The sequence below is a fragment of the Nannobrachium achirus genome (assembly GCF_963921795.1).
Source record: "Nannobrachium achirus genome assembly, chromosome: 1".
Lineage (NCBI taxonomy): Eukaryota > Metazoa > Chordata > Actinopteri > Myctophiformes > Myctophidae > Nannobrachium > Nannobrachium achirus.
In genome coordinates this window covers 30,101,742-30,127,801 of record NC_137810.1, presented here as the reverse complement: position 1 = coordinate 30,127,801, position 26,060 = coordinate 30,101,742, and the positions used below count along the sequence as shown (strand labels likewise).

Below are 26,060 nucleotides of genomic sequence, written 5' to 3'. Positions count from 1 at the left end.
ATTTCCAAGTGCACACTGTCTAGACCCCTGGCACTTTGCCTCAGGAGGTGCAAGGATAACACAAACACACACTATTTCCCATCTGGTCAACACATACTGTCTGGACCGCCCCCTCATATCTCCTGGGGCAGGCAGGTTCCGGCCTGTCCGGCCTGTGTCAACTCTCGTCATGAGAAAGTTTTGCTCACTACGCTGGACATTCCAGCGGAAGTATTTGAGGCCCTGTAATACAACCAGAATAGTAGGATGGTGTCACAGAGATGAGAGATGGAGGTCAATACACCTGACATCCCCCCCCCCCCCCCCCCCTCCCAAATACATGTTTAATGACCTCTACTGATACTCAGCTGGATTTAGGAACTTCTGATTCTGAGGTGCATTGATTGATTGAATTGATTGAAGAATGTATTAGAAGTTTGCAATAGGAAAAAGTATAGTTTAATTACAGCACAAATCACTGGTACAAGGCTAGGGATTTGCACTCCTTGCGGAAGGGCGTTCCACATGTTGGTGGTATAGCTGGAGAATGAATTAGAGCCTTTTATTGTGTTACATCTTGGTTGAACATGATTAGTGGAGCTGCCTCTGGTGTTGTGATCGTGGACATCTTGACCTTTAGGAAGTAGTTTGTCAGGTACATCTTTGAGGTGTAGTGTATCTTGTACACCAGGCCCATTGCAAGCTGCTGTCCTCTGTCAGCTACTTTGAGCCACCCCACGCTTTTGTGGTGATAATCGGTAAGGTGGGCCCGAGGAGGAAGACCAAGCACATCAAGCACATCAACCCCTCCAAAATTACACACACGCACACACGCATGCATAGTGTCCCTCCCTTGCCATTTCTCCCTCTCTCTCAAACACACACACACACACACACACACACACACACACACACACATGCGTGCACTGGTCATGAGTGTCCTCACTGCGGGCTTTGTGGTTTGCCACAGCCCGTCTGTGCTATGTGAATGACTCAACACATCAAAAGCCAAGCATACAGGCACATACAGGGCCATCACGTGAATGTGCACTTTAACAAGTATGGAAAACATTTGACCTCCTATACAGTCAACCGAGACAGGCAGGCATTTCCGAGGCGGCGCAGCATTGAATGTCTGCTGGGGTTTCACTGGAGGACAAACACAGCAAGAGACATTTCCTAGCCAAAGAAAAGAGCCTCCGAGACTTGCACCGCAGCAAAGTATCCTAAGTACATAATTAGTACTCTCATATGATGGAATATTGCTCTTGCATGATTCTTTAATTGGGGAATGTAATGATTTACCAGGTGATGAGTTTGAGCAAGTAAAGTCTGAGTCTGTGGGTGGCTGCCCTTGTCGAGGTGAAAGAAGCAGTTAACAGACTTGTGCTGTTTTGTAAAACTCCTCCGGAGCCATACATTTGCATATTTCATGGCCTGGCGCCAAGCATAGCAAAAAGTGGACCAACGCATCAAATGCACTTCCAGTAACCAATGTCATAATAAAGGTGAGTATGGGCCATCAGTAGAATCAGTAGAGCAATAAGAATGGGGTAAAACCCCAAAGGGGCAACACAAGGGATGTAGAAACAAAAGGGATTGAGCAAGTGAGCAGGGCGACAAACACACAGGTCTCATGGGCTTTTTATCGCCTGTCCATAGGGGTTTTCGATGAGCATATAACACACTGCTGTGCTGGCATCATCTAGAAATAGAACATGTACAGGTAAATTTTTAATACAAGCTAAAACACAGCAAAACGGCAGAAAGACCCTGCCATAGAGCATAATTAAAATGATCAATGTAGTGCAAATGTCTTCACGTTCACGTGAATTTAAGATTTTTCAGGGGACTTTTCATTTCCTGAATACTTTAAAGATATTATTTGCCAGTGCTTTTCTCAACCTTATGAAAGTAGCATGGCCCCATTGAGGTCATCCAGACAAAAGGACTAGCATAGGAATCTTCTTTCCTATCTCTTGAGGATCCTGTAATGAAAGCTACACTTTGACTTTGGAACAGTACACTAGAGTATGTATGTATATGTGGCTGTTGAAGAAGCGTTATGTAGCCTATACATTTAATTAATCGCATTTATTTATAGGGCACTGTCGGTGCTTCACAGCTACCAGAACAATGGCAACAGAACATCACACAGCAGATAATCAAAAATATAATAAACATAAAAGCAATCGTGTGTGTGTGTGTGTGTGTGTGTGTGTGTGTGTGTGTGTGTGTGTGGCAAATCGAGTGAAAAAGTGAGTTTAACGTCATTTAATGCAATCTGATAGGACTTTTCTATTTGCATGTATGGGATGTCAAGGCCCAGAAAGTAGTTTTTTGCCACTCAGTAGGTGTTCCTGCATAACTTCCGGGTATGATGATGATGTCACGCGCATACCCTCTATAGCAAAGGTGTGGTTGCCATTAGCCTTCAGTCTAGACTTAACGACCAGAAGGGCCCCGTCGGAAGAGGTAAGGTTGCATTCCTGCTCACATCAATTCAGAAGTATAATCAGGGGCCAGCTCTCAGGTGAGCCGATCAGTAAAATCTTAAAACAAATTCTAAAATGCACAGCTAGAAATGTAAGAAAAAAAATATATACATTACGATTGTTCCTTTCAAACATGCTATTTCAGCGAGAGTTATCAAATAGACAAGACAAGACAAACTACAGTATTTTTTTTTTATTCAATGATGTGTATTTTGCAACAATATGCATGACACTATTTATCCATCAAAGCTAATGAGCAAACACAAGTGTTTATGTGCATAACCTTTTCCCCTTGATTTGATTTCCTGAAAAACCCTACTTCCATTATGTAAACAATGTTAAAGGACACACCAAAAACGTGGCACGTTAACACAAATAAAAGAAAACATAGTTTTGCTACTGTAACAGTGCTTGACAAATATGTATTATAGTCATTGAACCTAAATAGGTATGTAATGATAACTATTTGACATATTGCATAATTTCACTATGCTCTGATATGAATTAGTTTCAACAAAGAGATGTCTTCATCAGACCAGCATTGCTTGTGGTTTGTTGCACTCAGCTTTTGAGTATCAATTCAAGTCAGTCATAAAATACAAGAGAATATTCTATTAGACATCAATACCAAAAATGTTTTAAATGCAACAAAACTCACTTTTTTGTTGTTGCAGTACGAAGAAGTAACACAAGTCACACAATTTGGCAAAGTTTGGACCGCTGTAGTAGAACTGCAAAAACCCCTGTATTCTGAGTTCACTATGGGGTTGGTGTTAGGGTTCCTGTGTAAAATTCCACTGCTCTCTGCACGGCCAGACCCCCCTGCAGGTGTAGGTGTAGTGTGTCAGATTCCAGGCCTCCAACGCTGCAGGTATAGGTGTAGTGTGTAAAATTCCACTAAACGCCGCCGAGAGGCAACGTAAAGCTACAGGCGGATGTCGTGATCACGCCATGCTCTCCACACCCCGCCTCAAACTTAGCCTCTCTCTCACCTTATCTCAAATTCTGTCAGCCCATGAGAGAGAGAGGGAGAGAGAGAGCGAGAGAGAGATAGAGAGAGCGAGGAGAAAGGGATGAGATGAAATGGACAGTCGTGCCTGTAATAATCTCATCTCAAATTCTGTCAGCCCATGATTGAGAGAGAGAGAGAGAGAGAGAGAGAGAGAGAGAGAGAGAGAGAGAAAGAGAGGATAAAGAGATGAGAGGAAGTGGACAGTCGTGCCTTAGATAATCATGTAATTCCCGTCACCTCATCCCTCTGAGACTTCCTACAGCAGTGGGTTTGGGGAAGGAGGAAATTACTTGATTAAAACAACGTGTGCCAGTAAGGAATAGAGAGGCCTGAAATAACATGGTCAGGAAAATAACCACACCTTTACTCCAATTCAGAGGGGTGAACCTCAATACGTCAGTAAGAGCAATAGGGCAAAAGACTAGGGACGTTGTCACGGCGCCAAGACTTGTTTTGTTTTCCAGAAATGGTGGCTTTAATGTGAGACAGTCCCTGCAGGCTAGTGGGGAGTTCTCGCTCTCCCCCATGAAGTGGGGAAACAACATTGAGATGTTTCAGTTGTCCAGAGGGGGTGCACCTGGCGTGTTTAGGAGTTGCCATCAAACAAACGTTATGAGGTGCTGTTCCATGTTTTCACATGAGTTGCATATTTGGACAAGCCAAACATGAGGGGCCTGAGAGGGGGCTGAATGGAGCAGGGGAACATGATATCTGTGGTGAACACAGATGATGAATATTTAAATAAGTACTGTAGGTCGGAGAGGCTAATATGAAAAGTTCCAAACAATGAGGAGGTGAGACTCCTTATGGCTTCTACCGGTAAATTCAAAGAGTCTTTTACATAAAACCCTTAGCCTTTAGATCAGAACCACAGGTTTTTTTTTATCATACCCACAGTGTTTCACATTACATAGATAGAAAAACCTCAACAATTGTCTCCAAATACGAGAATCACTTATTCTACTGAGTCTTCAGGTTTTCAAATCGGGGGTTTCGACCTGGTCTCTCTCTTGCCGAACTTCTTCTTCTGGATATCGTTGAGGGAGAGGGACAACGAGCAGCGTGAGGGGTTCTCCTTCCGGTACACAATGCTCTCCTTGATGGCCTCTTTGATTATCTGGGGGAACGTGTGAACATGTTATACTGAGAATCCATTCAGGAAAATACTCAGTGAAATTCAACCTTCATTTCAAAAACACTGGAAGAATTATTAGCTAAATATTTAAAGAGCGTATTTATGTAGTTTACTTTCATAATATCATGCATATACTTTTATGTTTCATGGCTTGATAGGTGGGTCCAGTTTTTCCAGTTAATATCTTGCTTTGCAAAAAACCTCCTCAGGGTGGCTGGACAACTTCAACCTACGCAGTTAGCCCACATCTAATTAGTCCATTGAACACCTTGTTAATCTTGATTGAAACGTGGTTGGTGCATAGATATAGAAATCAACAAGCGCACATTCATTTGAAGTTTTGAGTTATGGGAGAGACCCCATTAGTGCTGGATAATTTAGCAAACTTTGATGTTGCTGGGCAGATTTTACATATGTTAGATCCTGTTCATTGAGGCGACATTTAGTGGTAATGTTGTTTTACATGCATTAGCACCGGCTAACTGAGCTCGCCTCCATCAATATCTCTAAAGGCTTTGAGTGACAGTTGCATATCTACACTACTACAATTCAGACACAGCCTGAATGGAGTGACCTTGTAATGAAATCAAACACATTTCATCACATCAATGAATCAGACAAGGTGTGTAATCCAGATATAACCTGACCAAATATTATTGTTTAATATTGAATTCTCTGGGATACAAGTAAATGACAAATACATTTAAATAAATGACTGAATAAATAAATTAATTAATCATCAACAAACAAGCAATAGATTGTGGGGAGTAATTATTGTTGGTTTATTTTGTGTGTGCTTGTTTGTTCATGACCATTGTCATTTTGATCAGTATCACTCACAGCACTAGTCTGAACAAGATACATTCCTTGTACATGATGTAATGCACTTGATGAATAAAGGTGACTATACCCGTATAAACATTCATAGCTTGCACTGATTGGCATAACTCCCAGTTGTGTTAATGCCACTTGACAATTTGGCAAAATTGTGAAATAAAGAAAACAAGCTACATCTATCTATCGATAAATTCACGAAACCTGTGTGTGCCTGTGTGTAAGTGTAAGTGTGTGTGTGTGTGTGTGTGTGTGTGTGTGTGTGTGTGTGTGTGTGTGTGTGTGTGTGTGTGTGTGTGTGTGCGCGCGCGTGTGTGCGTGCGTGCGTGCGTGCGCGTGTGTGTGTGTGTGACTGTCCCGGGCATAATTAAGGTACTGTCCAAACAATGATTTCAACTTGACTTGCTATGTGTGTTGCTAATGGAAACAGTACAGTGCCGAGGGGAAATTCAGTCAGACCGGCTGTTTCCAGAGCTGAAAATGTACCCCCCTTTTTCTCCCCGATTGATTCCTCCCCACAAACATTTCTGTGATGTCACTGCTGTGGTGTCCTACTGACTCACCTTCCAGTGAGGAGCCCCCACCGGGAGGACGTACTGTAGAGCCTTCGTTCTACTCCTCCCGCCCCAACAGTCCCCTCTGACAGGTGCCGCCCCACCCCAGCTTGTAGGAGTACATGCAGTGACCATTATGGGCACGTCCTGATAAGGCAAACGCCGATAAGGCAAACTCCTTTTTTTTTTAAACCTCCTTTTATTATGGTGAAATGTGAGCTCACCTGCATCGCGTTTAATCCCATTCATGCGTTTATCGTGCGCTTGCCCAGGCCTTACGGCCTGGGCATAAATATAACGATTGCATTCACCATGGCTTCGTAACTCGCGGGCACTCGCGCCTGCGGCGCTCGGGCGCGAAGAGCAGGACCAAGGTCCGCTGGCCTTCGCACCGCTTGCAATGTCGTGGACAATAACTGTGACATATAACCATTGAGGAGGCTACTCTGTTGCATTTTTTCTTAACGGGACGGCAGAAGATCACTACGGTAGGAGACCCGGGCAGTACATTTGCGTTTGCCTTATCAGCGTTTGCCTTATCAGCGTTTGACTTAGCGGGATTTCCCCACCATTATCACCCTCCCCACCCAGCTTTCATCCCCCAAACATGAGCCAATTAATTGTGTTCGCTTAGACGCCCGACAAAGCTGCACCACGGTGGATTCAAACCCACAACCTCTGTGGTGGTGGGCAAGGACTTTACCACTGCTTCACCCGAGCGCTTTGATTGTAATATCTAAAGTTATTAGAACTGTGGTAGTTGGTATCGCATTGGGTACTAACAACAGGTACAGCGACTACTCTGACAACAGGTACAGGAATTGCATACTGTAAGTGCTTTGGTCCCAATTTATGTACAATCGACTTTCACAGAATACAACTGGTGCCCGAAGGACAACAGTCTAGTTTAACCAAGAAAATAAAACTGACCTCTAAGTTGTTGAGTGTGTTAAATTCCATCAGGTCATGGAGCTGAGTATAGGCCTTGTTGCTGTACTGGAAGTTAAAGGTGGAGTACGGCGTCTCAGGGTCGTCAAAGATGTCAAAGTCTGCAGCATCTTTCTCTTCCTCTGTGTCTCTTGGGACTCCTGCAATAAATGGAGGTCAGATAAAAGATGAAGAAATTACGGTCTGTTAAAACATGACGTAATGGAGGTCAGTTAAAACATGAAGTAATGGACAGTTAAAACATGCCTTCCCAGGAGAGGATCTAAGTTTGCATTTCTTGTTATGGGAAAACCTTCTCAGTGACATCAACCTAGCACCTACTTTAGCACATGCAAAGTTATCATTATACACGCTCACATTCGCCAACATACCCTTTTCCCCAATTTGACAGACTTCCTGCAGTGCAAAAACCCCAGCCTTGTGTAACATACATAAACAGACAGAGGAAGTATGTAGGTGGATGACCTGTATGTGAAGAGGTAGTGTATCCTGTACCCTCCATAAAGTGGATAGGGACCTTCATGGACGTGGTGCTAGTGTGTAACTTTGTACGGCTGAAGATATGTGGTCTGTTTACACTCAGATCTCTCCCACTGATGTGTGAGAGAGAGGCCCCCCGCACGCACACAGGCAGACACACACACACACACACACACACACACACACACACACACACACACACACACACACAGGCACACACACACACACACACACACACACACACACGCGCGCGCATGTCACATGCATGTCACACGCAATATCACGCATGTCACATGCAATATCTAGTGTTATCTAGATCTAGATCGCTTCATTGTAGTCTTCTAGACCTTGTTGCAATTACCCCTCTCCACTGGGTGAGAGACATAATGGACATGAAAACTACGGATTGTGGCTTTAAGGGGAGTCTGGGGAGAGATTTATTGGGGTCACGCAGACAAGGGGCCCAACTTACAATATGTGTAAAACAACGGAAATGACCAAATATGGAGGAATTCCAGTGTTGTACTTGGAGGAAGAGATGCCTCATATGCTGTGATGGTAAACGTGCCTCATTATAATCCTACAAAAGAGCCCCAAAAATATTTTCCGCGCATGAAAACCTCCACATGCGTATGTACTTACCGGGGGCTTTGAACTTCCTAAAGTTGATGTTGACCAGCACAAAGTGGATGACGGTGGGGCAATTCTTTTCCCCCCTTTTTGGTTTGAAGATGTAGCATTCTTTCAGGCCTTCCCGGTCAAAGACTTTGGGGTCGATCTTGGGAAAGGGCAGTTTGTTCATCCGAGCCCACTTCTCTGCAAGCAGAAGTTCCTAGGGTGCAAATTTAAGAAACTGAAAATGTTTCCTCTACACAAGTTTGTCGTTTTAACCACTTCCTAATTCACTTCCCTATTCTCCAATCTTTTTATTAAGGGGTTATAAAGTTATGAATAATTACATTATACAGAGTGAAATCCTCAGTGTTAATAAAGTCAAGACTATAGTGTACAAATGTAAACAAATGGGCGCTTAGGGTCCATGTGGTTACATTTGTACAATATAGTTAAATTAATTGAGCACTCAAGCCATTTTCAACCTTATCTCACTAACCTCACTAACGTTCAGATCAGAAACCTTCCTTCACTGATGTCATTGATACAGCCTTTTTCTTCCTGGAACGGTTTACCACGCTGAAATTGAAGCCATTGTTCTTGTACCATATTCTTGTGAAATCTTGTATGAAAGGACCACTGATGATGTGATTTGTAGGCAGGTTTCTGAACTGTCCACAGCGCAACCTTAAGAGTGGGTATACATCTTAACCATCTTATAATGAGCATGGTGGAGGTTGAAAGGTTTTGAGGTTGAAAATGGGTGACGTGTTAAGATAAGACCTTTATTGAGCAAGCTGGGGAAATTCAGTCGCCTAATCGTTACCCCTGTTGCTAAACCTTCCCACAATCTCCATGAGGGAGCTAGCTTTCCTGACCAGCCTATTCAGATTGCTCCAGCATTAATGTACCCCTGTGGGTCACAGACCAATTTGTATGCGTCACAACTGCACCAAAGGACCTCAGTCTCCTCAGTGTTCCTTAAACATTGCAGATTTCATTGTGTAATACTAATTAGTGAACTACACCAGGTAGGTATGGAGTTACAGTGATTAACATTTTAACTGACCTTAAAGGGTGGGCTGGAGTCGCTGGGTCTGGCAGAGAAGTCAAAGGAGATGATCAGATCAACTCCGCGCTGCGGCCTCAGGATGAGGGGGTAGGGAAGGTTATACGTTAGACCACTGTCCACTATGTGGATCTTCTTGCTCTTCACATCCAAAGGCTCGTAGATACCACAAAACTCATCTGGGTCTGAATGAGAACAGAACGGATCAGAATATATTCCACACAACATTGGTGGGGATTTTGATTTATCAAGAACCACATTTCGGGAAGAAGGTGTTGTTTAAGATGCAGAGTTCAGCTACTTTCTAAGTATCGATTATTCATTTGTTTTGTTCATTTATTTCACCTATCAATCGTATTAAATATCGTATTAATCATATTAAAATGTGAAGGATAATAAAACATTTAGATAAGAAATCATGGCAATCGTGGCATTCTCCAGGCAGCATATTACAGAACTAAAATTACATTTACAGCAATGTGGAGTACACTATTTACACCGATCTGGAATAAAAGACCAGAAATAATCATAATCGGAGGACGCACACATACAGTGGAATAACCAGGGAATAACTAATAATAAAGCAATAAATAGCGTTTTCCACCGCTCCTACCTGCAACAGCATCCACCTCATCCTCTGCAGGACCGTACTCGTTGAGGATGTTGGCGCTGAACGGGGAGAAGGGCATCTCTGTGTTCAGGTTCAGACCCAGCATGAAATTGTGTACCTGTAGGAAGGGTAAAATGAAATCTTGCTTTTAATTAAGTAAGTGTGACACTCTTCTATCTCCTTGTCATGGGCTATTCATACGTTTGAACTCTTGTTTTGTCAGAGCCCAACCTACTACTATATTATATACAAAAAGAAAGGAAAAAAGGTGTACCTTCCCTGCCCGACCCTCTCGTGTGTTGAACAAAGACGAGTCGCTCAAAAAGGAAGAGATCATTCTCTGGACCCAGCTGGCCTCAGCTGCTTGATGGATCTCAACTTCTGTCTCCTGGTTTTCTGTGCGTCCTGGGGAGCAAGATAACAGTATTTAAACTAATTACCATATGGGTCAGTAGGTCCACTGACTAAGAAATATTACTTATTATTTACTTACTTATATATTATTTAAATTATACTTCTGGTATGTAATAAATATATAAAAAAAACTGATGCTCAAGTTCAAGTTCCTCTTTATTGTCATTCATAACTTCACATCAAAGATGCACAGCAGAATGAAATTACATGGCTTTGTGAAAAAAAACACCACAATTCATAACCTAAAACTAAAATAGAATAAACTCAGTAATGATTAAAATCTATATTATAACTATCACTAAAATAATTGACAAAGTGTCATGGCGTTGACTTCCAATCAAACCCTTTAGAGTGACAAAATGATGGCTGCGGCTGAGAATCACTACATTTTAAGTTCTCGTCACCTTTTTTGCGTGGTTCCTCATCACCATCCAGACTGTCATCTCCAATGATGTGCTGCGGCTTGATCTGCTCTGTTAGAAAAACACATGCAGTCATTAGGACCCTTCTCCAAGAGAAGTTATTTGCAGTAGTACATCTATAGACCCACACTGTATCAGCTATAATTTCTCTACATAATTATAGCAATATAGCACTATCATTTATCTCCGGTGGTGTACTACTGGTGTCTGGGGAAGTGGGTATAATGTTATTTTGCAAAAGAGTTCACATTAGCCCGTGCCATAAAAAATAACGAACAGCGCCCTGTGTAAAAACATTCCTACAAACAGTGTAATGCGTCTGCCAAAATGATATTGGCAGGCGAACTGTCAAAAACAACACATTGTCAACTATTTTCTGGTACTATATGGGCCATGATTGCAAAGTCCCCTTTCTTCTGTTCTTTTACATTTTGTTTTCTATCTTGCGTGCTAGGTTATACTGTATATTATTATAACCGATTTTGTACGCTATCTATTTGATTTAAAGAAGCGACTTGGACTCCTCATGCATTGAAGGAAGCATGAGGTCAGTCCGTTGCTCACCCCCGGTTGGAGTGTAGCGCCCAGGTTTACTTTAGACAATTGACACTGTGTGAAAAAGATGTGTAACAAAAATGTTGAGAGAAAAAACTGCTAAGTGGCTTGACAAGTGGCTCTGCGCACTTGTCATCTTTAGCAAGTTAAAACCTGCAAACTACAACTCTGACAGCTGTTTTGAAGTGGAGCAAACAAGACAAATCGAGAGAGAAGAGAACAGTAGTGTGAGTGAGAGACAGACAGGGCAGCTCTATGTGGGCAATGGCATGTGTGCACGTACGTGCACGTGCGTGAGTGAGTGTGTAGCAGCCGGTCTGTCGCTGCAGAGCGAGATGAGGATGGCTTATTGACTTTGTATAAATAGTGCAGCAAATTACAATTTCAAAAATTCAGAACAAATATATATTGAAAAATGGACACACAGTATCTGTGACAACATTCAACACTAAAATATACTGTATTGCTGCACACAATAGGGAATGGCCAATCGGAACGTGTGGCCGTTTGGAAAGTGTGCCCAATTTGTAACGGGACGATTGCTTGACTCCTGGAAGTGCAGCTTGCAGCATTGTATGAGAACCGTTCTCGACCTGTCACTCAACATGACACTCCCTGGGGTCTTTAAGTCGATCGGATGAATGGTTCTCAAGACATGCGAAGGACAGACAGAGATTCTGTCAATAGATAAAAACACTTTGGGTAATACAATACAATACGCCTATAAACTAATACATTCTTTGACTGGGCGGAGACATTCTTAGAACTTATGAGCGCGTCCCACGCCATTGTTCCTGTGAGAAACCAAACAAAGCCCCCAAGCTAAACACATATCTGATGAGCTGTCAGAGAGAACTACAGGAAGCTGATATCTTTTCTTTTGTCTTTGAATATCACACATGAACATATGAACACACACCCAATCCTATGTAAGCATTTAAGACTATTTAAAGGGCAATCTCTTACACTGTAGGTGTCAAAGTGTGCCAAAGTAAATCTATTATCAGACAATGACGAAGGTGTCCACACTGACAACAATGAGAGGTGCAGTGCTGCTGAGGCATATGGTAGGTGCTGCTGTCTGGAAGGTAAAAGCCTGAGTTATATTTAGCCTTGTGCAAGTGTTGCAAATATATCTACATACAACTGTATATTATGGATGTATTTCTAAAAGTGTCCTCACCACCTGGATTCAGACACAGGTGTCTGGCACAGGAAACAAACATCTACCACTCATCCAAACAGGAATCTCCCCTTGGCCAATGAGGATATTGGGCTCCTGGGCTTCAAGCAAGAGCTGCTCTTTTAAATCCCCCCACAGGCCACACACCCACTGGAAAACCATCCCAGACAAGCCCCCAATGTAACTGGGGGGTGATGGCTGATTTAAGCAGTATTGTCCTCTGTTAGTGTGATGCATAAGCAGTCAAACTCACTGGACTCAGTTTGACTATACACACCTGTTATGTATCAGTTGAATCAATGCACAGCATAAGGAGGAAAAGGAAGAGCCTCTATCATTCTTTTGCTTGTATTTTTTGTTGTTTGTTTCCTTATGACTATCTATCACATCATTAGAAACAAAGACATGGCAAGCAGTGTGTGGTCGCATAGATATATTATAAAGACATCTTTTGTCCTGAAACCTTTCCTGTCAACTGTCCTTCAACTGAACCTTTCAGTGGTAAATATAAATAAATAAATACAAATAAATAAATTCAGGGTAAGAGAAATTACCTATTTCCTCCTCCATGGTGCTGCCACCAGCTGTGTCTTTGACCCCTATCACTCGGTTGAAGAGGATAGAGAAGGCACTGCCCCACACACCTGACACAGGAAAAGAAAATCAATTAAGATGCTCTGCGTGTGTATGAATGCACATACAGTTTATCTGTTCATCTTATTTGTTGTCATGAGTTGATGTCAGGCATGACACGTCTATCTCTTACCCATGAGAAAGTGCAGCGGGTTTTCCTCATATTTCTTAACAGCGGTTCCCATGAAGAACTTGCTTCCAAACAAGTCAGGGGTCATGAAGGTTCCATACTTAGCCATCCCAATTTCATAGGGACTGAACTCCACCCAATCTGCATGTTGAAACAGAGCATCAAATACAAATTAAAAGCAGAAGAATTCATACATCAACCATAATTGCCATACAACATTGTTATCTCATTGTTATCTCATTGTACATCAACCATGATATCTAGTGTCAATACATTTTCATTACTTTGTTAGGAACTGTACAGTACTGTAAGCAGTGCAGTAACAAGACAAGCTTTGAGATATGGAGAATATAGTAATTGTGACAAAAGGCAGTTAAAAATGAAAAATATGTACACACATAGTCAATATCGTGCAAGTACACACACACACAAACCACCAAGGATTTCCTCAGCTCAGAGGTCTGCAACCTATTATTCCATTATTTTCTGTCTATGAAAGAGATCAAGTTACAACTCTGGCTTATTTTTACTCTCTTTTGTTATTACTCTGTAGTTCCAGCACGACAGAGTGGCTTGTGTTCCGGGCCGTGGAAACAATAACACTGTTGCATTCACGGAATCAGGTCACTGGATCAATGACATTGTACTGAGGATGACAATACAAACATTCCCAAATCAGAAGGCATAGATGAAACAGCCTGGGACTTTTGCGACTGCTGCTTACAACTTGGGGAATGTCTGCAATACACATACATGGACTAAAAGCCTCCACACACACTGAGATGTCGCCTACAATCCGATGTTGTCATCGGATCGTATGAGCACACACACTACACGATCCTCAGTCTTGAAGATTATTGGGTCGTGTGTCCCGCTGTGCGAGAGACACGCGACAGGCCCATACACACAACAAGACCTCTTCCCCGACACCCTGTGGTGAAATCTGGTGCGAGACGTGACGAGACAAAAAAATAAAAAAATAAATCACGCCTCACTCAAAGCAGCAGCGGAAACCAGTGACATTAAAAGTCAGATCATGATACAAACTTTAAATGGTAGGTTCTAATTAGGGATAAGTGAAGTCACTCACAATACTATGGCTCCAATACCAGGAACATGTGGAATGGACTAAAAACCTTAAAATGATATCAGGAGAACATGCACTGTGGTGGAAGTGTCTGCATGATCAATCCCGGGTGAATTGATCACTTCTATGCACGCTTTCAGAATAACACCCATGCCAAGGATATGCAAATAAATTAGGGATTTTTTTTCTCCAGAAAGCTGGCTCAAGTTAAACTTAAACTTAAATGATGTCTTGATCAAGATAGATCCGGCATATCCAGACGTGATATAACCCTGGGGGCTTTAAATGAAGTTGGCAGCAAGTGAAAATTAAGTAGGCCTACCATCATTAAGACAGGTAATATTGAATTTACCACAATAGTTTTTTATAATGTAAAGTGCTGTTACTGTTTAAACTTTTTTTTTTGCTTTTTTCTTTTGCCTTTTTTTTTTTGCCTCGCACCGCCTCGCGCTGCGAGGCGTTGTGAGCTTGTAGATCGGCTATTTCCGGCAAAGAGGTTTGGTGTAGAGGGGAAAAAAGAGCAGACTAAGTACAGAGTGAAAGGTCAAGATGGTTAAGTATTGACGGTTCAAGTGGTTAAATATCTGAAAACACAAATTGACATGAATCCAAAATACACTGATGATCGTGCTGTCAAACGATGAAACTATATGGAATCTCTGAAAAGGTTGTGGGGGTCCCTGCTTCATCTCTCTCTCGACTAATCCTAACCCTAACCCTAACCCTGGCCTGAAAACGTTGAAGACCCATGCTTTAAAGCATAGAAATAAGTAAAGAAGTAAATGAAAACATTTTAACACTCATCTTTTATTTTCTCTAATGACTATCTAAAATATGAACCCTTGTAAAAACCAAAGTTGTCCATTAACAGAACCAAATTTCTGGGAAATTATACATTTTGACTTGACAGATCCTGATAACTTGTAAAAGGTAGGGTAAGCGATTTATTTAGGTTAAAATAAGCGTTAAATAGGCTTTAGCTCTATATTCTGATAGTAATCATTGCTATAGAGTGTTTGTTCAGCAACAAGTCTCCGTGTCTCTTATCAGTTGGACAGGGATTATGTTTTCACCCCATTCCATTTGTGTCTCTGCCTGTTAGCAGGATATCTCTGGGAGTGGTTTCTCGTAAAAACACATGACTTCCGAATTGCTTCAACTAACACTATGAATCTTTGTGTGCCTAATGCTTATCATCAGACATGATTGGCCCAATCAAGCAAAATAGGTGTATACAGAATATATATATTGCTAAATTATCCGACTATAACACAGAAAATAAATGGCATCCAGTGGACAACTTGGACACAATTAGATGACCGTGACTTCGCTGATGACCTGGCCCTTCTTTCCCACACCCAACATCAAATGCAGGAGAAGACAAACATAGTCTCAGCCATTTCAACATTCCTTGGCCTCACCATTCACAGAGGAAAGAGCAAGGTCCTCAAAATAAACGCAGAAGGAGAGCTTCACCTATCTGGGCAGTATTGTCAATAAACTGGGCGGGACAGATGCAGACTTGAAATTTCGGATTGGCAAGGCAAGAACAGCTTTCCATCAGCTGAAGAATGTCTGGGGATCCTCAGATCTTCCCATAAACACCAAGCTCAAGATCTTTAATTCCATGGTGAAACCAAGAAACACCTGGTGGCATGACCTAGATGCATGGGAACTGCTGGAGAAACAGCTGAAGACAGTTTTAAGGCCATGTCACACCAATGCAACTCCTTGTAACTGCCATTGGGGATAATGGTTGCGAGTAATTGCATACAACCGTTTGCATTGCCCATTGAGAACAATGCCCGTTGGGAACAATGTCCATGGGAAGGATTCCAACTGACTTTATACTGGGCACCGGCACTGCACTCAATCAGTTCCTTTGCGATACGCACAGCAAGTTCGTAGTCGATCGGTCTGTCGGTTCTCAAAATACGAAGGAGACAGATACACACACATGCACTCACACATGCAGAGATTTTATAAATTTATCAAAGATTTCATGTAATTTAAATAATCTGCAGTTGAGACTTTAAAATCAATGGTGTTTCAATAACATCCTGCATTAAACAATGCGCATGCACCTGATCATGCAGGTAAGATATTGCTGGTAATAAGCTGAGTTTGATCAGTACCAGTAATGGCATGAATTTGCTTAATGAGATTTCTGGCATTTTCCCATCGTGGAAAGACCATCATTCACTGCTGTAACAGAATAAATGTTTATCCTATCATGATGACTTCCACAGTTTTGTCTAGATGCATGAGCAATCGTTTGTCTTCATTAGCATGGCATGATGTAACAGCACTCAGCTGTTCAGAGTGTAGGCATAATGCAGAAGCTCCTACATTCCATGGGAATCTATAAAGTCAGCCAACTATTCAATTCCAATGAAGCCGTAGAAGCAGAAAATGTCACTTGAAGGCATCATACAGTAGTTAAATTCAAGTTTTAGTAGACAGCAACTATGCATTCAAGAATCATTGTAATAACACAAGTATAATACAATACATTGATGCATTGTACATTGTGTTTTCTCCAAATACATTATAGTTCAGTCCACAAAAAAATAAATGTGCAAACAATGAGGAAGTACAAAATGGGACAAAGCTAGAATAAAAATATGTATAATAATGTCCATACATGGTTTACCAGTTCCACTTCAAAACTAAAATCTGTCATGATCTTTTGCACAGTTCAGTTCCTTGATGCATATCTAAAACCACCAACCCATAGCTGCCACTGCATATCAGCTCATCTCACTGTGTGGCATACTTTCTGTTATAAGGAAATATGCCCAGCGCGGTTACTTTGCATGTGGCTAAGCTCATTTGAGGACTTCTAGTTACTCATTATGTATGCAAAAACATACATAATATAAACATGCACATTACACACACGTGCACTTACCTGCAAACATGAGCTCGGACACGTTGGGCCTGACATGCAGACAGGTGAAGAGAGGAAGGGGATACTGAGCCTCATTTATCTTCTCCTGCAGTTCACTCAGCTTGGTATCCATCCTCTGAGATGAGAATGAGATAAACAAAACCAAATCTCAAACAATAACATCTGTTTACATCACATGCCTATTTCCAACGGAATGTGTGGCCAATCTATTACATCAGTCACCTATGACCTTTTTGGCTAAGGTTTCAGTCCGATCCAACTAACTGCATTTGTCAAACATTTGAAAAATATACAATATTATGAGAAAACAGAGAGTTAATTCCACGGAAAATGTGACATTGATTGGCCCAGTGGTTTGCCCCGGAAAAAGAAAAAACTGACACAAATATAATCTCCCCCTTTGTCTTCGCCTTTGCAGGTGATCGCAAAGGTGAAATAAGAGAAAAACAATTTCAGTTGGTTGCATGCCCTCACAATTTTAACTGTTAAATGCTGGTATAAATTTTAAAGAAAATCTGTACTCAAAGCAACTCAAGGAGAGAAATTATAATGGTGAAACAAAAGGGATGAAGAGACTCACTCTCAAGGCCAAATTGTTTCTTCAATAATAAGAATAAAATACGAATAAAAACATTTCAGTCTCTCTCTTGACCTTCATCAGAACTGATCTGATAAACGTTGAGACTGAAATGTTGTTTTTATTATTAGAAAATCAAACAGCCTTGAGAGAGTGTAGCTCATCTTCACTTTCGTTTCATAACTTTGATAGAGAACAGTGTGAAATATTTACTGAAGGTCACGTGTTACAAAAGAGAGGAAATGGGAGGCGACAGCAAGAGGATAGCAGGTCAATAAGCAAAGAACGGGAAGGAAAAATCATAATTAACCACATGAACCTTAGCACCACTATTCTCGGCATGTCATAATAAGTGTACATTCCTCAAAAATAGGCAAAGTAAGCGAAACATTCTGTGAAATTCTACAAGCTCACAACGTGTTGCAACACTTTGCGTTGTGGGACTGTAAATTTGCTATTTTCACTATTTGATATTCAATGAAATATAGGGTTAAACCACAAAACCATAGAAGCATGTGGTAAACAGTTCATACCGCGGGTATAAGCGTCTCTCCAATGAGCATGCCAAATATATCGGTGAAGGTGACAGGCTGCCCTGCGGCCTTCTTGTTCCACAGAGCATGGGCGTAGTTGGTGATGTGCTGGGGCAGCAGCAGCCGCAGTGGGTTGCTGCTGACGCTCTTCATCAGTTCCTGGTTGATCTCTTTAGGGCCTTTCGTAGGGAACTCAGGGTGGGAATAGAGAGTGGACATGTACCTGGACAAAACGAAAGAGGAGAACCACAAAATGATTTATCCTTAAATTAATATCAAACCGCGAATGTATGGGTGAATGTACCGTAATGCACAATCTATGTAAAAGCGCTAGATGAATGCACCATTTAACACACTCAATATTGTTTCACATGCTAGCAGGAAAGTTTGAATTGGATGAGAGAAGTGGACAGAATGTGATAGAAATGCTTGAAAATGAGAAGTGAGGGTTCAAAACGGAAGACACGCTTGCCAGCATCATGATGAGGCAACAGATTGGAAAGGTGGGGGGTAATGAAGAGAGAAAGGGAGAGAGAGGTTTTAGAAAGAGAGAGAGAGTGCAGACACAGCCTGACAGATAGGAGACTGAGAGAATGAGAAGCAAAGAGAGGTCACACCACATGAAAATGTGTGTTTACTGTTAACTGACCAAGTGGATCCAGAGAGGCCTGCGACGTAGGTGGCACAATCCAGGACCCCAGACTCATACAGGGCCTTCATTACTCCAGAGAAACCTACCATGGCTCTGAAACCTCCCCCTGAACCTACAATGGCTATGACTGGCACCTGTAACAGACCAACAATAACACGTACACGCACACGGCCACACATGCACACACCCACGCACGCACACACGCGTGCACACACACACACACACACACACACACACACACACACACACACACACACACACACACACACACACACACACACAGTTTAAATTAAATGTTTAAATTATGCACACACCAAAAATGGCACACCAAAAATAGCAGATCTACGAGGAGATCAAATCACATCTGCAACGAGTTGTGAGCCTGTGGATCGGCTATTTTCTGCATGCATCGCATGACAAAGTATAAACCAGGCTTCAGGCATACAGTCCCATAACGTTTCATAGGGTGAATAATTATCAGCAGATCTGAATGTGCCTCGCTTTCATTGATGGAATCTCGTTCTTTCAACAAACGACATCCTCCTTTGCCTTGACTGACGCAAGTTTTGCAACGTTGGTTGCAACACCCCTTTGCGACGCTATCCCAGGTGACTCTCACTTTTTCATCATTTTAATACTTTTTTCGTCTCATGTCTTCTTCCCTGAATCACAGTGCCTCTCTGTATGCTTTGGCACTCTGACAGCGATGCTTCCAGGAGTCTACAATGGAGAGTGAGCTGAGGAATGTTCTAGTGTACTGTTTCCCAAACAGCGGGTCGGGACCCATGTTTGGATCGTGGACCAATTTTTTGTTTATCCTGCTTTTTTCCATTTCCTACATTAAACGTATATATATGTGTGTATATACCGATATATATATATATATATATATAAAATTTAAAAATATTTTAAAAAGATTAAACATTTATTTCAAGTTTCATAAGTATAACATATAAACAAATAACCAAATAATTTCCATGAATAAATAAAAACAACATTCAAGAAGTAATTGAAAATAGCAGATCTACAAGCTCACAACACGGCGCGAGGCAACGCGCTGAGCTTGTAGATCTGCAATTTTTCACTAGTTTGGGTCCTGGGCAAACGTCTAATTTCTCTTTTGGATCTTGGAGCCAAAAGGTTTGAGAACCACTGTTCTAGTGCCGTGCAGTGGAAATACAGTGCTATTTCTTCTTGCTTATTGCTGGTTATTTTGTTTATGACTGGAGGTTAGAAAGAGTTCACATTGAGCCCAAGGGGCTGTCGGCAGAAATCCATAACCACAGTGGGCTGACAACGTATTTCAGCTCGGCACAGGAATGCACAGCTCTTGCAGCTCAGCATAGAATATGGTGCAGCACTAGATGGGAGTTTCTCTCTATTTGGGTGGGGTGGTAAGAGGAGTGAGAGGACAGACTGATACAAATGAGAAGCTCTGTTGTTCCCACCTCCTGAGGAGAGCTGGGGAGGAAGCGCGGTTTCTCCATGTCCAGCAGCTTCTTAATGCCCAGCATCACTTTGTCCCTGCGCTTCTGTCTGTAGAGCTTCTCTTTCTCACACAGAGCCAGGCTGAACCGTAGGTCCAGTTTGGTGCTGGAGATGCATACACACACAGTCACACACACACGCACACACACAAACACAAACACACACACACCACACAACAAATAATAATCAGTGGACATTCTCTTCTCCTCTCACATTTTAATGGACAGTGCATTCTACAGTAACACACAGGTGTACAGTACAAATAAGGTCACAAGCACAAGCACATGTACACATGCAGCCGCACACACCCCCCCACACACAGTCATACTCTCATAGACATTTATTTTGCACAGTAATCAGTGAGCTGATCTGTCCTCTGTGACAGACAGCAGACAGACAAACACTTAACCTCCACCTTCACCTTTGGATTGATGCCTAATCTACAAAAATAAAAGACATTCTCTTCTCCTCCCACTAACAAAATGATGTGCTGTCCTAACAGCACTTAATTTACTTAAAACCCTACATTGACCAAAGCAAGCGTACGGTACGTTGAGCCAACAAACATCTTAATAGAGAGAAGCTGCTATGCGTTAAGCTATGCGTTAAGGTGGCGTTTCAGTGTCACATGTCCTCAGGGTGAATTGACTGAATTCCTGTGCATTGTTAAACATCTGATTCCATTATTATGCAGCCATTACTGGCTACGTTTGTTTGTTTGTCTCTTTGTTTGAGTGAAGCTTTGAAGCCATGTGTGGGTAAAGTGCAGATTAAAAAGGAGTACGTACCACACCTCCAGGGACATCTCCAAGTACACTTTGGTTGCCTGTTGAAACAGCAAAATGTGTGGTTAATTTATAGTGTAGTGGCTGATTAATGCTCATTATCCTGTCGACTGTTAAGTGTTAACACCCAGGGTCACACAGAATAACCCACAACAATACAAGAATGAGATGGAGAGAGAGGAGAACAGGGACTACAGAGAGGCAAAGGATTAGAGGTGATGTAGGATAATTGATAACAAGGAGTGGCAGCGCACAGATCATAAAAGTGTAAAACGGTGATGAAAGACTAAGCCACACATCACACCACGCAATCAAGAGTTAGTTATAATTAGCAGGTATTCTTTGACACACACTTATTTTTAGCTGTTACTGAACAACTTACTTTATATATCCTGCAATTAATATTCTCATCCATCTTACTGTTTGCTATTGACTTTTAATAACTTCTAAATATTAAGATGGGGAAACAAATATGATTATACTTTTGTTTTTAATGAATCAAGTGCCTTACTTTGCCAATGACGAAAGTCACCATCTCTTTATGAGCCACTTTAAGGGAGTTGCTTATGTCATAGGACACTGTCCCAAGAGTCTCGTCCATGACGTAGTTGGCGTCCATCAAGGTCACCTGATTGGAACAAACATTAGCAATGTGTAGTTAAAAAAACATCTTGGTTATCTTGTGTATGTTCACTCCTTTAAATTAATACATTAAATTACTTGGCAACCTAAATCATCATATAATTTAGTCAAGAAGACTTTGGGTTCTTGTCATATCATGGCATATTTCCAATTCTCTGAAACACTTATAATGTAGGCTGTTTCTCAATATGCATTGTGTACTGTCTTGATATTGAGTAACACCCTTATAACCAATTAAGGTATTGTTAATCTTGTCATCTCATGCTAAACAGACTCTGATCAGATGGAGTTCTCACCTCCAGGACATTCTGCTGGTTGGGGTCCAGTATGAAGTCAAAGGTCTCGTTCCATTCTGGATTTATGTCGTTGTCTATATGGCGAGTTCTCTTTCTGCTCTCTGGGGCCGTGGGAATTAACAGCTCCACATATGGGTCTGGGGTGTCCACTGCAAGGAGAACAATACACATTGTTTCCCTATCAATGAATGGATGAAATGGGCTGCTACATAGGATGGATTTCATCAATTACTTTTTAATTTCTGTCGCTGCCTCTACCATGTATAGGCTTTATTTAGTCTTTTTATGTTTTTATTTATACATCTACCTATACTTTTTGTAATGACAGTAATGTCTGTGTATATCAGACTGTACTTTTTAAACAGTTTTCACATCATTTGTATGTGTTTCTCTAGACAGGTGTTCTTACAGCTTTTTAGGGGCTCCGATCGGGGAAACCTCAGTTTCCATTTTGCCATATAGTGTTATGTTAATGCATGCAGTCATGCATACAAACAGCTTTCTGTTGTGGACAACTGGTCAGAAAACATTCCGAATGGAGAGTGTGTTGTACAACCAGAATAACAGGGGTAACAAGTGGATCAAGACTCACACAGGTCACCCAGAGCTCCCTTGGTGACACCTTCAGCCCGCACTACAGTCACTCTGAAAGTGTGAGAAAACTGTTGTTCCACCTGCGGAGAAACATAAACATATTGTTCAGTTCCATTTGAGTAATTGCCACATATACTGTGTTGAACAGACGATCTTCCAATTGTCTTGTATAAATGACCCTGAAATCATAAACTGTGGAAATAAAGACATACGGTACAGAAGTAGCACATGATGTTTATTGTCTAAGTGAGCATACTGTGGTCTCTCTTAACTTCCCCCAGTCTAAATAAAAATATATTTCTCAAGGACACTCTGCTGTGAGGGACAATCATGCTGGAGTTCATGGAGTTTTATTTTGAGTAGAGCCGCTGCTCCTTCGTTTGGAAAGGGGCTATAGCTATGGATGTTCGGGCATCTAGTATGGATCCCTCCTGGGCATCTCCCTAGGGAGGTCATCAGTGCACATCCCACTGGGAGGAAACCCCGGACAGACCAAGGACCAAATGGGGGGATTATATCTCCATGCTGGCCTTGGAACACCTTGGGATCCACCCAGGAGGAAATGTTGTTTCGGGAATGGGAAGTCTGGAGCTCTCTGCTGGAACTGTTGCCCCTCATAATGTAAATACTGAGAATGATTGAATGACCGTGACGGTTCCTGTATTATATGTAGTGTTCTATGTAGTTATTTCCCTTTTGTTTCACTCTTAGTGTTTTGTGTTTGCTTTACCGCTCTCATTTATCCTTTCTGATTGTTTTTCAGGACCTGGGTTCGACCTGGGTCTGGGTTTTCAGGCCACGTCACTCATGCATCCATGCGTTACAGGTTACACTAACTGACTTTACTAATATCGCCACCACATCTGATCATCCTTTATTCGTTTATTTGTTTTAGATTATTTAATAAATACAAAATTACTTTTTTTGCTATGTTCCCTACCACCCCTAGGCCAGTGACTCACGGTCAAGTTTAATGAAAACCATGCACTGTCTACAACCTATGATGTAATCTTTCACATTAAAGCCTTACTTTCTATCCATCATAATTCTGATGTAAAATGAGTCAAGAATCTTTAGTTTTATAACCATGAGTGTGCAACTGTGCATTCCCATTTTGTACTTTAAAATGTCCTCGATGGGAGTGAACATACCGTAATACTCCATTGCATGACGGTGTTGCTTGCCAACAATAACTTTTCGACAAGTGACACTGTCGTAGTATAATTAGTCTTTAGATATCATTTGTTTGAGTTATTGCTGCCAGATCCGGCAACTGGTACAAAATTTACAGGGCAAGGTCATAAACACTTTACAGTCTTAACTTAGATAAACACTCTCAAGCCTAGATTAAGCCCAAATCTCCAATATCCTCATAGAACAGGGTTGTCTGTGTACTTACAATGATGTACTGGTAAGGGTCTATGGACGCCATGTTGAGATGGTAATACTCAGCTTCCAGGAAAAAGCCTTGGTCCAGATGCGAACTTGAACTCAGGAAGATCTTTCCGTTATTAAAGGAAGCATTTAAAGACTGGTGAAAGAAAGAAAGCATTTTAACATCAGTAAAACCACTATACCATACCATAGATGTTACACACCAAAGCTTTTGGAGGCCTCTCTTCACACATATAACACATTATGTTTGGCAGGCATCAATCAGTAGGCAGTAGAAGAACGCACTCCTCTTGGCCACCTTCTACTAGCCTCAGTGGCATGACCTTAATGTAAACTATACAAACAGTCCGTAGGAAGTGTCAAAATGTAAATTTCTAACATTTTGACATCTTGGCATCTGTGGTAACGTAAAAGGGAAGTGTGCGGCACCACAGACAATAGATAGTCAGTCCAGAGTCTCTTCATGGGAGATGTGTGTGTATTTGAGTTTGTTTGTTTTATCTGTTAGAGAGAGAGAGTCAATGCGCTGTGAGCTAGTAGATAGACTACTTTCAGAGCGTGGCTTTCGTGTTAGTTGGGGGAAATGGCAGAAAAAGGGTAAAAATGGCATTTAAACTTTGATGTACTCACGAGTATAGTGATAGAAACGTGTGTGTGTGTGTGTGTGTGTGTGTGTGTGTGTGTGTGTGCGTGTGTGCGTGTGTGCGTGCGTGCGTGCGTGCGTGTGTGTACTAAGCATCACACAGCCAACAAGGATTGTCTCTGTTGTTCAGCAAAGCATAACATTACTGAGAGGACTTGAGGCACGTAGTGTGTTCGCAGCACTGGTCACGTAGTTTGCATAAATGGTCCAACTTCTGAATGTGCCAATTCAGGTCACAGACGAGACCAACAGATAATCATTATTTGTGATGAATGACAAAAACACCCACAAAAGCTGCTTTTGTGGAGGTCATTCATTGTCATTAGATTTTTTCATTTTGATGCACCAGCATATTCCTTGAACAATACATGAAGGTTTACTGTGAAAACAACAAAAGCTTATAGTTTAGTTTTTTTGTGAATAGGCCTATTAACTGTGGTGGGAAATATGAATCTGCATGTTTTTATCAAAATAACGGCAATGAAAAAGAGGCCCAAAAAGTTGAATGTGGCTTTATGAACCTAGATCAAAATAAATGTTGGGCGAAATTATATAATGTGAATGTGAATAAGGAATTAATATGTAGATCTGAATTAATTAATTAATTCATTAAATGTAACACCGCAGTCATTATACATACAGCGTGGTGTACCTACAGGCATAAAAGCCCCACAAAAAAAGTTGTAAAAAAGAAAAACTCATGGCGAACGAAACCCATTGTGAGCTATAGTATAACACTTGGCCACAAGATAAAAATCACACTCGTGTGAACTAAGCGGTGGTGTGTGTGTGTGTGTGTGTGTGTGTTGTGTGTGTGTGTGTGTGTGTGTGTGTGTGTGTGTGTGTGTGTGTGTGTGTGTGTGTGTGTGTGTGTGTGCAACAGCGCCCCTCCCTTAACATGTGTGGTCAGAAAAGGTTACTGCAGGCTACAGACAGACAGACAGACACGGAGACAGACAGACAGACAGACAGACCCACACACACGGCCACGTATAGGAGCGTTGTGACCACCGCTCAAAAACAAAACAACAATAGACAGCAAGCGAAGACAATACAATCAACATACTGCAGGCAGCGGTTATGACAAAGTGCTGATGCTTTCATAAAAAGTTCAAATTTTAATTGAATTACATGCAATGTCAGTAAGTATTTCTGCAAGTTCACCTTACAGGCTAGTGAGGCTACTCTGTAAAACATTCCATTTCAGACTTGTGGGAAGACTTTGGTAACACAATTTGACCCATTTCTATGAAAGCCATGTCAACGTACTTGCATTAAAATATGCTTATAGCACTGTATAAGACAAGTACAGTAATAAGCACTCTCAATTAGTCATAATGCTTTATAACAATAATCATAAAGCATTTTATAATGATTTAAGAGGTAATTCAG

General features: G+C 41.5%; 1 protein-coding gene across 1 annotated transcript; it reads right to left on the bottom strand.

The window, feature by feature from the left end:
* Positions 1 to 4,452: 4,452 nt before the first annotated feature.
* pla2g4ab (phospholipase A2, group IVAb (cytosolic, calcium-dependent)) lies at positions 4,453 to 24,100 on the bottom strand. Its single transcript, XM_080732889.1, has 18 exons — positions 24,030 to 24,100; positions 22,629 to 22,710; positions 22,037 to 22,185; positions 21,610 to 21,726; positions 21,102 to 21,139; positions 20,274 to 20,418; positions 18,823 to 18,959; positions 18,174 to 18,396; positions 17,064 to 17,178; positions 13,069 to 13,206; positions 12,857 to 12,946; positions 10,547 to 10,615; positions 10,003 to 10,133; positions 9,732 to 9,846; positions 9,119 to 9,303; positions 8,080 to 8,269; positions 6,940 to 7,097; positions 4,453 to 4,603 (listed from the first exon to the last, which is right to left on the bottom strand). Exons 1-18 carry the CDS (start codon positions 24,060 to 24,062, stop codon positions 4,466 to 4,468), a joined length of 2,253 nt encoding a protein of 750 aa, XP_080589015.1. The 5' UTR covers positions 24,063 to 24,100; the 3' UTR covers positions 4,453 to 4,465.
* Between the last annotated feature and the right edge of the window lie 1,960 nt (positions 24,101 to 26,060).